Raw genomic sequence first — 13,935 nt, 5'->3', positions numbered from 1 at the left:
GGATGGCTTATCTCTTCCATTATGTTTGGGGCATCTGCTGGAACAATTCCAATGGCTGGGGGCTGAAAGCATCTGATCTGGCACCGGGCCTGAAGGACTTAAAAGGCTGGGTTCAGCTGGGGACTGTCGCTGTAGATACATGTGGCCCTGCCCTGTGGCTCAGGCTTCTCTAAACATGGCGACTAGGTCTCTGGTGGGAGCTTCTGGAGAATGAGTGTACAGGAGACTTGGGTGGAAAGGGCATGATCTTTTCTGACCAAGCCTCAGAGTCATGCAGTGTCACTTCTGCCACGTTGTGTTGATTACAAGTGAGTCACAAAGGCATCTTTGATTCTAGGGGAGAGGAATTTAATGGGGAAGTGGCAAGGGCACATTGCCACAGGTCATGTGGGATGGGAGATGTTATTGCCACTATTTTTGGAAAACAGAGTTGGCCACAGCATCAAGAGATGTCAGTTTAACACTTGCATGGGTGTGGGTTTGGAGTCTGGGGGAGAGATCTGGTCTGTACATGTAATGAATCATTATATAGATGTCATTTAAAGCCCTGTGATTGGTGGACATCATGGGAGTTAGTATAGACGGGAGATGAGAAAAGGCCCAAGGACAGAGCCCTCGGGTAACTGCAACAATGTTCAAATGTCGGAGAAAAGAGAAAACTAGCAAGAGGGACAGAAATGACCAGGGAAGTAGGAAGAAAAATGTGTGACATCCTGTCATCAAAGTTAAAGTAGGTATTTTCTGGAGTAAGGGTCTAGTTGTTGATGAGGCAAGAAAGACTAAGACTGAAAATTGGCTGTTGGATTTAGCAATTTGCAGGTAACTGATAACCTCATCAAGAGCAGCATCAGCATGCCAGAGAAAGCTGTTTGAGTAAGTTTAAGAGTACTTGGTGGGAAGGAATTGGAAACAGAGACTAACCACCTCAAGGAATCTTTTTGTAAAGAGGAATAACAAAAATAGGGTGGTAGCTGGAGGATAAAGGAGGGATAGAAGGTTTTTTGCTTAGTAACATGGGAGAGACAACTGCGTATTTGTATGATCTAGTGAGAAAGGGACACATTGAGGGTGACGAGGAAATGCTGAATTTCTGGAGCTGTGTCCCTGCATATAGGAAGGAGTCCAGCTGCATCAGAGCATGTTTTGAATTGGCCATGCAGAAGAGAAAGCAGAGTATGTGAGTATAGATGCCAGCAGGTGAGTAGATGTGATGGTGAGATTTTGAAGTTCTCTTGATTACTTCAATCTTCCCATTGATGTGGGTATAACTTATGATACAAGTTATAAAACACTTAGCTGTTGATGCATGAGATTAACCTATTTTTGTCTGAGATTAAGTCCTTACTCTTTTTAAAATGGGTCTTCTGTGAAAAGTGATATTAAATGGGTTTTTTCGGGATCCCTGGTGGCGCAGCGGTTTGGCGCCTGCCTTTGGCCCAGGGCGCGATCCTGGAGACCCGGGATCGAATCCCACGTCAGGCTCCCGGTGCATGGAGCCTGCTTCTCCCTCTGCCTGTGTCTCTGCCTCATTCTCTCTCTCTCTCTGTGACTATCACAAATAAATAAAAAATTTAAAAAAAATTAAAAAAAAATAAATGGATTTTTTCTTTTAATCTTTTATTGAAGAATAGCACACACACGTTTGCAAATAAGTATATAGCTCCATAAATTATCACAAACACACCTATGTACCACACCCAGATCAAGAAGGAGAACATTTGTGGCCTCTAGTTGTTTTTGTTTTGTTTTGTTTCTCCCCTAAAATATCCTTAGTTCAGAAAATAGAAAGCTAGTCATCCATGTGTTTAGATCAAGGATATTTTTGTAAAACTTACTGGCCTGTGAAACCCAAAAGTCTGGTAATATGTTTAACATTGAGGAGTCTAATAAGCCTTACTGGGCCATCCTGCTAGAAGAAAGAAAGAAAGAAACAATTCCCAAATGTCCTATAAGTTTCCAGAGTCATGAGAAAATTTCTAAACCATGACGGGACACCAATTCCTCGAGCATTCTTCGAGCATTCTTCAAATCATGTGCTTCATGAGTGACTTTACTCTTATGCTATGAACACCAACAATTTTTTAAAAGGATTTCAGATTCATGAAGATAAAATGCCTCGTGCCCTCTTCAGTTAACCACAAATTTACCGAGAGGAGTCATTTTTCCTTTTTCTTGCCGCTGTCCCAAAGAAAGGAGGCCTGATTTCCCTTACAACATGTCTCCAATCTAGTTTCCTCATGATGTTTTTAGGAAGGTGACTTTCCAAGACAATGTGCTGGTCACCTATTCTATTAGTGATGATCTGAATTATTTCTCTTTTTAAGATGTCATCCACCAAAACAAAAATGAAGAGTATGTGGCTGGTGTACTTTTCTTAGGGAAGCCCTTGTGTCTTATAGGCTTTTGTCTAATTATTTTGTATGGTTTCCTGTATACCACCTCTAATACACACATATCCTGTAATTAAGGTAATAGTTTCTTAGCTGAATATTAGTGTTTGGGAAAACTTGCCTCTTTTTTTAATCACTTGCACTTGCACTCGGTCTGTACATTTTGCCTGTGATTGTGTTCATTTTAGTGTTTCATTTTCTGGGTGATGTGCCTTGTGTGATTTTGGTTTTCATTTACCGATGGTTGAGAGCAACCATCTTGTGGCCCTAAAAGACAGCTCTTTGCCCCTCTTTTCAGAGTCCTTGCTTGATTCTTCTTGTGCTGTGTTTCATAATTGGTATTTAATGAGATCCCCCAGAATACCAGTCCTCCACCCTCAAGGAAACCTGTGACCCCCTTTATTCCTGTATAAGCAAATTGGAGAAAATATGTAGATGTTTTTAGAAGTTAATTTTATTATATGAAGATAGCATACAAAATACATTCATAGTGACTAGAGATGTAGGACAAAATTAAGTCTTACTTAATATCTGCAGCATATATTCTTGGTATGTATAAAAGTAATTTTTTAAATTTCCAGTTTCCTTAAATAGTTACGCACAAAACACACACACGTATATACACATACACTGTCAGTCAAAGATGCGCTCTTCCTTTCACCCACTAAAAGGGGCTGGCAAGTATCTGTTTCATGTTTGACATTCTTACAGGCTGGGAAACAAGGCACGGTTAGGAGATCTACATACCATTTTTCAGGATTTGGACACATTTCTTCCATGGGCTAAAACTAAGGTCTACGCATCGTTTCTTAGACTAACTGGATACAGACTTGCATGAGGTTTCAGTCCCATTCCACCCACACTGTTACACATACAGGTTCTCCCAAATCCTGAAAGGAAATGCTGCCTTGCTTGTTAGTGCCAACTATTTGTATCACAAGTGACAAATGGTTCTAATAATATCAGTTAATTAGTGTTTTAATTTTCAGTGCTTTTTAATGTCCAGTGCTGGTTAATGAACCATTCTGGCAAGCATGTCACAAAGATTCATTATTGCAAGCTTCCATTCTTTTTTCTGTGCTAAGACTCTAGATGGGACCGTTTTTGACTGATGGGCTCAACCTGAGTCTTTGAAGCAGCCAAATTAACATAGTTCTAATACATTTTGGGGGGGGGGGGGAGACAGTATTACTGAGGTCCCTGAATAATTAAGAATTAGATTATTGAAATTGAGATACTGTATGTAGAGTTAAGGTGTTCATTTTCACTAATTGCTGGATCTTTTTCTGATTTGGAAAAAACAAAATAACTAATTAAAGTCTTTTTAAATTGTCCCTGTTGAACCTCCTCTGGTTACCTGACTGATACTGTTGCCAGCTATCACAGGTGCTTTTGTGCATGCAAGGAAGAAGAACAAAGCTCATCCCCTCTTCTAGCCCCTGGCCTGATTTTGTTTGCGCTGGGCTCTTGGTGGGGAGGCCTGCCTCACTTCTCTGCTGGCCAGAGGCTTCTCCAGCAGAGCCACCACTGGAGCATCCGGTACCTCACTTGGGGTGTTGCTTACTGTCCCATCTTTTTATACTAAGAATCTTGAACCAAGAATGTGATACACAGAGTAGGAAGCAAAGATTCTTCTATTATATTTCAGGTTCTAGAGATAAGTTACTTGCATAAAGGGAAGTGTACTCTTCTCTATAACCAGAAGCAGCAATTCACTGTTGCCTGTCCAGCCTTGACTGGCTTTAGAAGGTGCATACATCCTAAACACATAGCATCAAACAGAGCCAATTGAGAGATCCAGGGTCTTTAAACCCTGAAGAGTAGGCACCCTTTTGTACCCTGTCTCCCTATTTCCATCATTCTCAGACCCAAGACAAGGTCCAAAGTAGATGAAAAGAGGCTTTTCTCCTATTGATGGCTCATTAACTAATATCCTGAGTCCCAATTCTGAAAGTATCTTGCATAAATTACATATCACCTTTTTTTCTCAAGGAGCATAAAGTGCTTAATAAACATTGGTTAATGCTCTTCCCCATCTTTCCAGTGGACTAGGGTGAGATAGTAGAATCCCCATTAAAAAGGAAACATGATTGACTTCCTGTCCTTTGGGTCCCAACTGTTTCAGTGAGTTGGTTTGGTTGGTATCGAGATGGGGTTTTCACTCTGTTCATCCTATTTTTGCTCCATCTATTCTGGTTTTGGTATAGAGGAAACCCTCCACAAGACTCATTTTCATCCTCCTCAGCTTCCTTTTATAACTAACTATATAAAACAGGTTAATGTAAAAAAATTGAAGTGTCTTGGTTATACATTTTAAGACTCAAAATAGAATCTGACAATATTTTTGGAAATGTGGCTTAAAGCCCGACAAGTAACCCTAACAAACCAAACTCATTCCAATTAGGTTGCTCTGAGCAGTCAGCTAAGTGTGAGGCCATCATGCCATGGAGCCAACTTAGCTCAGGGTGAGTTTGCAGTGTGTCTTGCTAGAGGGGCCTGCAGTCTCAGCTCAGATTTGAGCACGAAGCTCCATGCTAGAAATTTCAAAATGTGCCATAAATGGGAATGGGCATAGGTCCAATCCCATAGCTAACATTTTACAATTTGTTTCATAGTTCCAAAAAAATGTGTTTGTCCTTTTATTGCCTGCTGGAGTCCGGAAATGTCCCCTCATCCTTCTGTCCTGTCTGCTCCCTGGCTGGGTTCTCCATGTGGACCAGGTTTGGTCAGGGTTTGGAAGCCACAGCAGTGTCATGGCTGACAGCCCTCTCCTACTCCCTTCCCATATGGGACAGCACAAAAATTCTTTGTCCTGTTTGATCTCTTCTTTCTTTCTCCCTTCTTTCCTTCTCCTCTTTGCCATCACATCTGCTAGAGGACCCCAGAGACATCATGTAGGTCAGCTTAGGACTCGTCTCCTGGTTCCAGGGTGCCGGTGGCTGACCCTGTGGAATCCATACTGCATTGCATGATCAATGCACCTCCTGAATCGTCAAATGCCCTGTGGTCTCGGGGTAGGAGCAGGTAAGTCATTGGGCTTAGAAAGGGTTTCTCTAACACACTGAATAATGTGAAGATTTACTAGTGGTGTTTTTCACTTGTCACTATTACTCTATCTGGGGTTACATTCTTGTTAGTCAAAAAGAAAAAAAAAAAAGCACTATTAAAAATCATAAAAGTCAGCTTGCTCCTGTGGAAAGGTAAAGGTGTAAATTTATATGTGTCATACTGGCAAAAGCTAGTTTTCAGGGAGCATAAATACTTGTGTGGTTCTAGAAATAAGGCGACGTGTCAAACTTTAGACAGGCGGGGTGGAGTATAAGACCACCGAGTTGTAGTCTGGGGGAGGCGAGCAGCACGAAATCTTCTTTTCCAGCTCTGAGTTGTCATATGTAAATCTGCGCCTGCCTCTGTTGATGTGCCCACACCTGGAATGGCAGAAAGGCCGTGTGAGGTCAGAAAGCCCCGACTCCTTACTTTTACTGGTTACTCGCAAGCTAAAGAAAGAAAAGAAAAAAAAAATATACAAAATTGATGAAAACAATTGAAAACAAACACTAACCTCCACTCTTTTCCGTCAGGTCATTTGCTCATAACTGTTCTAGAGTTAACGGCTATTGAATCCCATCTCAACCTCCGATCAGAGTCTCTTTGTTCTAGAGCTGCACACTGCTTCTCTACTACCAGCTTGGTGGCACCAGGCAGACAGATGCCTTCCTCTGGCTGGGGGGTGGATTGTGTGAAGAGAGAACTGCAGATCCATAATCCCAGGTCGAGAATAGCTCCCAGGCCGGTATGGCCCTCCCCTGCACTTGGGCCAGCCAGCTACTGTGGTAGGCTGAACAATGCTCCTGCCTCCAAAATAAATTGATCTCAAATCCCTGGAACCTGTGAAGAGCACTTTGTGTTCTAGAGACTGAATATTACCTCATGTGGCAAGACAGGTGATTAAGCTAAGGATCTTCAGAGGAGGAACTGAGTTTGAGTTACCCAGGTAGGCCTTAAATACAAACACATGCATCCTTATAAGAGATGCAGAGAGAGCATCACAGCCACACGCAGAAGGTAGTGGTTGGAGGTAGAGTAGGGAGACATGGCCACAAGCCAAGGGATGCTGAGAGACGTCAGGGGCCAGAGGAGGGGAGGAATGGATTCTCCTCAGAGCCTCCAGAGGAATCTTGGCCCTGCCAACACCTTGATTTCAGACTTCTGGCCTCTAGAACTGCAAGAGAATACACTTCTCTTGGTTTAAGCCACCAACTTTGTGGTAATGTGTTACAACAGCCTCAAGAAATGAATAGAGCTTCAGGCAAACAGGTTAGTACCATTGTCTCCCTGTCATGTTTGTGTCCTAGAAAATTTAGGTTATGGGATGGTCACTACTAAGCAAGGCTCACAGGAGAAGAAGCTTGCTTCTGGTTCTGTGTGTCTCATACAGCCTGAAACAGATACACAAGAAAGAAAAGCTTCTCTTGTCCGTTTGTATTTGTTTATTAATAGCTGGGATGAGCTGAGTGAAGTAAGTCAGTCGGAGAAGGACAAACATTATATGTTCTCATTCATTTGGGGAATATAAATAATAGTGAAAGGGAATATAAGGGAAGGGAGAAGAAATGTGTGGGAAATATCAGAAAGGGAGACAGAACGTAAAGACTGCTAACTCTGGGAAACGAACTAGGGGTGGTAGAAGGGGAGGAGGGCGGGGGGTGGGAGTGAATGGGTGACGGGCACTGGGGGTTATTCTGTATGTTGGTAAATTGAACACCAATAAAAAATAAATTTAAAAAAATAGCTGGGATGAGAACAAGAAAACCCACACATTAATGTTGTTGTTGAGAACAAGAAAACCCACACATTAATGTGGCCACAATAATGTGCCACCACATTATTTCATTGGGTTCTGGATTAACAACATCAAGCACTTGCTGTATTTTTAATCTCAGAGTAGAGGGTGCAATTATGGTTTTCTTTCACAGAGATCTAGATAAGTATTCCAAAATAGGAAACAAAAGGTTGTCGGTAGCCTTTCTTTCCTAGCTTAGACACTTGTTCTTTGTGAGGGTCCCCTAATCTGCTACCCTACGAGGGGACTCTGCTCTGGTGCCATCACGGTGCTCATGTTAAAAGCAATCAAGTATGAAGATGTTTGCCTGGTAATGTTCTCACCTTTGGATTTACTTGTGGTTGTTAAACTATGCTGTGTCACTTAGAGGTGTTTGGGGCCATCTTTTGACTTGAATCAAGGTCAGCAAACTATAGCCTGTGGGCTGACCACCTGCTTGGTTGTTTTTTGTTGTTGTTGTTTGTTTGGTTTGAAACAGGTTTATTGAAATACAGTTCACCTGTTGAAAGTGTCCAGTTGAATGGAATGGACACATCTGTGCCATTCACAGATGGCACAACCATCAACATAATTGATTTTAGAACATTTTCATCACCCCCCAGAACCAATACCCGTTAGCATAGCTAGCCAGTCACTCTTCCCCACACTTCCCACCACCAGCCCTAGACAACCACTGATCTACTTTGTTTCTATAGATTGGCCTATTCCTGGCATTTAATATAAAGGGAATCATTTATGCTATGTAGTCTGTTGTGACTGGCTTTGTTCACTTAAAAATGTTTTCAATGTTTATCCATATTGTAATGTGTCAGAACTTTGTAGTTTTTTATTAGCAAACATTTGTATGGGTAATACTGCATTCTATCTGCTCATCAATCGAAGGACATTTGGCTTGGTTTTACTTTGGGTTATTAATGATGCTGCTATGAACATTTGGGAATAAACTTTGGTGTGAACATAAGTTTTTGTTCTGTTGGGTATGTACTGAGGGAGTAGAATTGCTGGGTCATGGAGTAATGCTATTTAACCTTCTGAAGACCTGCTATTCTGTTTCCCAAAGTGGCTGCACCATCTTACATTGCCACAGCAACACCAAGAGCTTATGATTTCTCCACATCCTCATCAGTATTTTTGGTTCTAGCCATCCTCGTGGGTGTGAAGTGGTGTCTCGTCCTGGTTTTGATATGCATTTCCCTGACGACTAACGACCTTAAATATCATTTCATGTGCTCATTGACCATGGCCAGCTGTTTCTGTAAATAAAGTTTATTGGAACACAGCCACACCTTCTTGTTTATATATTGGTGATGGCTGCTTTTATCCTACAATGGCAAAGTTGGTTCGTTGTTTTCTGTGTGACTCATAAAAAGTCTGCTGACCTCTGATTTAGATGAAAGAGGATCACATTCTGCCTTTGGGTGAGACAGGGGCAGCATTTGAATCAGGAAAGGTAGGAATGCCCGATAGACAGGCCCAGGCTTCGCCTGGCCAGCATGATTCCTAGGTAGAGACTAGCTCAGAGGAGCTAAGGTGATAGCAGGGCCAGTGGAGCAAAAAGCTGGAGCCTAATTCCAACAGCACTTGCTGCTGGCTACCGTAGGGAGGGAGGAGTGCTTCCAACAGGAAACAGGCCTTCATTTGGAAGGGCTGGCTTCTCAGGATGGCAGATCTTAGGACTAGAAAACAGGACTGTGACAACTGCTTCCTGTACAAACACTGCCAGCCCAGGGTATAATCATGGGCCAGCTTCCCTCCCTGCCCCCATAAGCATGTCTCCATCTGTTCACAGTTGGGCACGTCAGCCTCCTTCCAGCTGAGGCACTGTACTTCATGTGTTTGGACTGCCTGTCCCTGCTGCAGTTTTCTGCCTGTTTTTACTTCTCAAATCCCAAGCTTCCTGCTCAGCACTTGGTGCTCATATCTTTGATTTTATACCCTCCTAAGGAAAAAAAAAAAAAAAGTGCTCTTCTGCAATGCATAGTAGTTCAGGAGGGCAAGTAGCTCTCAGATCTCCCCCATTGAGTTTAGCCTAGTATCCTTCATCACACACCCCCATCAACCGATCATAGAAAAGACCCCCAGATTCCTTACTCAATCTTCAGGGAGGCCTTGGGTTTGCTCTCAGCCCAGGTGAAGCGCTTCAGCAAGGGGGAAGCCAGCAGAGTGCTACTGTCCACTTGGTAGTCCTGATGGGGAGGAAGGAAAAAGGTTACACTTCTTGCCTGACCGACAGGGGTCCATGAATCTGGGGGATAATGCTGGGATGGTCCATGAATCTGGGGGATAATGCTGGGATGGAATAAGCTATTCACCCCAAACTCTGTCCTCACCTGCCTATTGAGACAAAGCATGTTCTCTGTATTGGCAAATCTAAATTTTATAAGTTGCAAGAAATGCCTATTATTCCCTGTGACTTTGAGGTTCTTCTTCCTGAATATACACTTACACAAAAGGGGAGGGATGCCTGGGGGGACTCAGGTCATGATTCCAGGGTCCTGGGATTGAGTTCCGCATTGGGCTCCTTGCGGCAAGCCTGGTTTTCCCTCTGCCTATGTCTCTGTCTCTGTCTCTGTCTCTCTCATGAATAAAAAAAAGAAAAAGGAGGGGGGAAACTATAGATAATGGGTGAGCATTTTTTATAGTATACTTTTGTGTCCATTATTGCATACATGTACTAAAACTAATGTTGGCAGACGACTGTTGTCTGTAAGTATGCTGTTATTTGGTGACCATACAAAAGATGCAAGAATTCTGATAAATTCTAAAGACTTGGTTTAATTTTTGTTGTTGTGAATCCTTTAGAATTTTCAGGCCTATATTACTGTTTTGCAGCAATTTCATTTTCTCGTTGCTTCAGCTTTAGCATGGAATTTTATGCAGGCTCCTCCTTCCTCTGTTGATAGAACATTCCCAGTATGTGTGGACTCCACACTTTGTTCCTCCACCCTTTGCATCTCTGGGCTGTTTTCATGTCCTTACTCATCAGTAAACAAGCCTAAGCAAGCAAAGAAGCTTACCACTGTATCAGCCTGGGGAGGGTTGGTGGATAGCAATCTTCCATGTTTTGCCCAGTATCATTTCCTAGGACTTAAAACCAACTTCCTGAGCAGAAAAAAATTCAGCTACTTTACTTTTGTGTTCTGTGGGTTATTTGTAATGTTTTTAACGTTTCAATCATCTTTTCCTCTTTAGAGGTTTTGAAACGCTTTGGGGCTCTTTTAAAGATGACTGTGCTGGGTCTCAAGGTGTTTGTGATCATCAGCTTCACATTGTGTTTGGTTTTACAGCCCTTTTATGGGACATGGGCATTACCAGTGTCCTCAAACTTGACCATGCACATCAATCCCCTGGGGACCTTGTGACAGGGCAAAATGTGACTCACTGATAATGAATGGGTCTTGAGATTTGGCATTTCTAGCCTGCTTAGTGACAACGGTGTTACCTGGAGATCAGTTTGAGTGTAAGGGTCTTGATGCTGGAAGGGCACTCTTGCCCAGCCCTCCCTCTCCTCCCATTACTTCTCCTCCCATTACTTTCTCAACCTCCTGTCCTAGAGCTTCAAAGAGACAAATTGGGTAAGGCCTTGTGTTTGCCAGGCTGTACTGGATTGCTTCTAGTGTGGCTGTAGGACCATGGCCATTCAGCCTATAGAACCTTAGTGGGAAGGAGCATAAGGCCTGGGTAGACTTCTCTCGGGACTTCAAGACTACTCTTAAGGGAGAGCTTTCTGTTGCATCATGAAGACCCAGCCACCCACAGTTTTGAATTCCTCCATTAATCTGAAAGCAGGATTCCATCATTGATAGACAAGAAGCCAAGAAACCCAATGAAGTTTCCTAAGGGACTAAACTATGAACAGGTGAAGACTTGGACCCTGGAGAGCATTCCTAGGTCATTCTCAAACTACAGAACTACCTGCTTTCAAATTAGCTCTGTATAGCTAAGCCTTGTTGTCAGGTCTCCTGGAATTGTCATTTCAGTCACTAATCATTACTGATCCCCATTGACTGAGAGCCACCAGAATACGGGAGTTTGTATAGGGATAGAGCCTGGCAAAGGGTCCTGCCAGGGTGCATTGAGTAGGTTAATTCCATTACTTACATCAAAAATAGAGGTGGTGTTTGGTGAAAGTTCTTCAAAGGTTTTGATTCTCTCCAGGCTCATGAAATTGAAAGCATTTACATATCTGATGAAGAAAGAATAACCAAGACAGGTAAGTGCAGCCAGCTTTTATTAGTCAGGAAACTATATGGGTACTGTATCTGATCCAAGGTGAACCAAAGTACCAGAAAGAATCCTTGACTCCTGAGGCTGAAAGAATCCTGACAGCAGTGGCCACTTCTCCCATGGTTGTGAATCCACACTGCATAGTTTCAAGCAAAAATCCAGAAAGGACCCTTGAGAAACTACTTAGTGGTTGGGCTTCTAGTCCTTTGTGGAATTGGAGAAATGTCAGGCCTAGAAGAAACCTGAATTATCACGTGGCCTAAACACCCTACATTACAAAATAGAGAAATGATGCCCAGAGAAGGGATATGACTTGATAATAGCTGCCTACCTCAAAGGAGACCAAGGTCTCAGAGCTGATTTAATAGCTAGTCCTGTATATTCTGTTCTGGGATTCCAGATTGGGAGAAATGGGTGGTATTTTTATGTTTTCTGTAGAATTAACTACCTACTGACCTTTTGTTGATGATCTATTAGGAAGGTTAACAGAGATTTCTACTATAACTATATGATTTTCCTCCTAAGGCAAGTTCACCTACTGACTGAGTTTCTTAGTCTGAAACCCTATCACCATCTGCAAGGCCCAGTTTCTTAGATAAGCTCCTTATTGGCCTAAGGCTAAGCAGCATTCTAGAAAGGCCCAAATAACTGACAACTTCCCTCCCCCTTCTCTGATACAGTCAGATATTGCTAATGTGTTCAATCCCAATCAGTTTTCTTATCTTGGGGAAAAAAAAAAAAGGTGATTTGATGAGTGATTTCTTATCTTTAAAAAGAAATCTTTTTTTTCTTTCTTTAAGGGTAATTCATGGGACTCCTGGGTGGCTCAGCGGTTGAGGGGGTGTCTTTGGCTTAGTGTCTGGAATTGAGTATTGCATCGGGCTCCCTGAGAGGAGACTGCTTCTCCTTTCCGCCTGTCTCTGCCTCTCTCTGCATCTCTCTCATGAATAAATACATATCTTTTAAAAAATAAAAAATAAAAAGGTTCATCCAAGTGGGTGAATCCCAACTAGAGTTCTTGGGAGCCCTGGGTGGCGCAGTGGTTTAGCCTGCCTTTGGCCCAGGGCGCGATCCTGGAGACCCGGAATCGAATCCCACATCGGGCTCCCGGTGCAGGGAGCCTTCTCCCTCTGCCTGTGTCTCTGCCTCTCTCTCTCTCTCTGTGACTATCATAAATAAATAAAAATTAAAAAAAAAAAAAAGAAACCAACTAGAGTTCTTATCTTAAAAAAAAAAAAAAAAAGGTTGACTCATGACATGTTGATACATGTACAACTGTTAGTGATGATATCTTTGATATAATCAGATATGGCTAATGTGTTCAATCCCAGCTAGTTTTCTTACCTTAAAAAAAGGATGATTCATCAGTTGGGCTGGTTGTGAAGTGTGAGCAGTGCCACTGACCTATAACCCATTACCACAAATGTGGGCTGGCCACTGGACTCCTGGGCCTCTCATAGATGCTTGTCAGTCTTTTCAGACTGGTCCAATCATTAGCCATGCCTCCCCTGGTCACCTGCCAAGTTTGGCTGAACTGAGGCCAAAGCTCTACAGTTCTGCCTACTGCAGATAAAGATGCTAGAGGGCCCACAGGACAGTCTAAATTTCCTAAAAATAGTTCTAACAGCATGGGAACAGGGAAGGAGTATCAAACTGCAATCTGCTATTTTCTAAACACACAATTTTGGCAGGCTATCTTCTATGGAGACTCACTGTCCCCATTTGTGTAACAGGAATAATATCTACTGTATAGTATTGTTTTGAGCATTAAAGGAATTGATGTATACAAAGAGCCTAGCACAGTGCCAGAACAGCACATATCTTTGTGACCTTTAATGTGTATGACACACTTGCAACCATTAGCAGTGATGAACACTATATGCAACTGTTAGTACCGATGTGGGATGCATGTATAACCGCTAGTAACGACATGTTGGACATGTTGATACATGTATAACTGTTAGTGCTGAATATGTGTGATACATGTGTAACTATGAGTACTGAAGAGCTGATTCCCACCCAGCTATCAATATTTCTTCCCTTATCCCGTCTCCAACTTCTGCAGCAAGGAGAGATATGTTAGTGTGCCAAGTAAGAAAAAAAAAAGTTTGTTCTATATAAAGTCTTATGAAAGAAAGTTATTGGGGAAAAAAGATGTAGGATTATCCTAGAATAAAATTAAAATGCAATGCATTATGCTTGATTAGATCCTGTTTTTGCCTTTTGTTTTTTAAGGCATAAATGATGTTTGGGAAACTTACGGAAATGTGAATATTTAATAATATTAAGGAACTATCAATTTCTTTGGTGTGATAATTTTGATGTGGTAACACAAACAGCCTTACAAGATTTAGGGGGAGAATATTATAATGCCTTATGCTCTGTTCCAATTGGTTCAGCAAACGGGGAAAAAAAAACCCACATGCACACAGAATGTATGCATAGAGACAAAATAGGGCAAAATGTTAGCTTTGG

General features: G+C 42.2%; 1 protein-coding gene across 6 annotated transcripts in view; it reads right to left on the bottom strand.

Moving 5' to 3' along the window:
* Positions 1 to 2,826: 2,826 nt before the first annotated feature.
* Positions 2,827 to 13,935, bottom strand: part of FLT1 (fms related receptor tyrosine kinase 1) — a 179,224-nt gene continuing 168,115 nt past the window's right edge. For 5 of the 6 annotated variants that reach the window (XM_049101467.1, XM_025462612.3, XM_049101468.1 and 2 more), the window contains 3 exons: positions 11,335 to 11,419; positions 9,325 to 9,419; positions 2,827 to 5,887 (listed from right to left, as the gene is read on the bottom strand). In XM_049101467.1, the coding sequence (XP_048957424.1) occupies positions 5,689 to 5,887; positions 9,325 to 9,419; positions 11,335 to 11,419 (379 nt within the window). In that variant the 3' untranslated portion in view covers positions 2,827 to 5,688. The remainder of the gene's footprint in view (positions 5,888 to 9,324; positions 9,420 to 11,334; positions 11,420 to 13,935) is intronic. The other variant, XM_025462609.3, reaches the window with a different exon arrangement.

The sequence above is a fragment of the Canis lupus genome, chromosome 25 (genome assembly GCF_003254725.2).
Source record: "Canis lupus dingo isolate Sandy chromosome 25, ASM325472v2, whole genome shotgun sequence".
Lineage (NCBI taxonomy): Eukaryota > Metazoa > Chordata > Mammalia > Carnivora > Canidae > Canis > Canis lupus.
The sequence above is the reverse complement of the archived record's forward strand: the minus strand, read 5'-3'. Positions and strand labels throughout refer to the sequence as shown.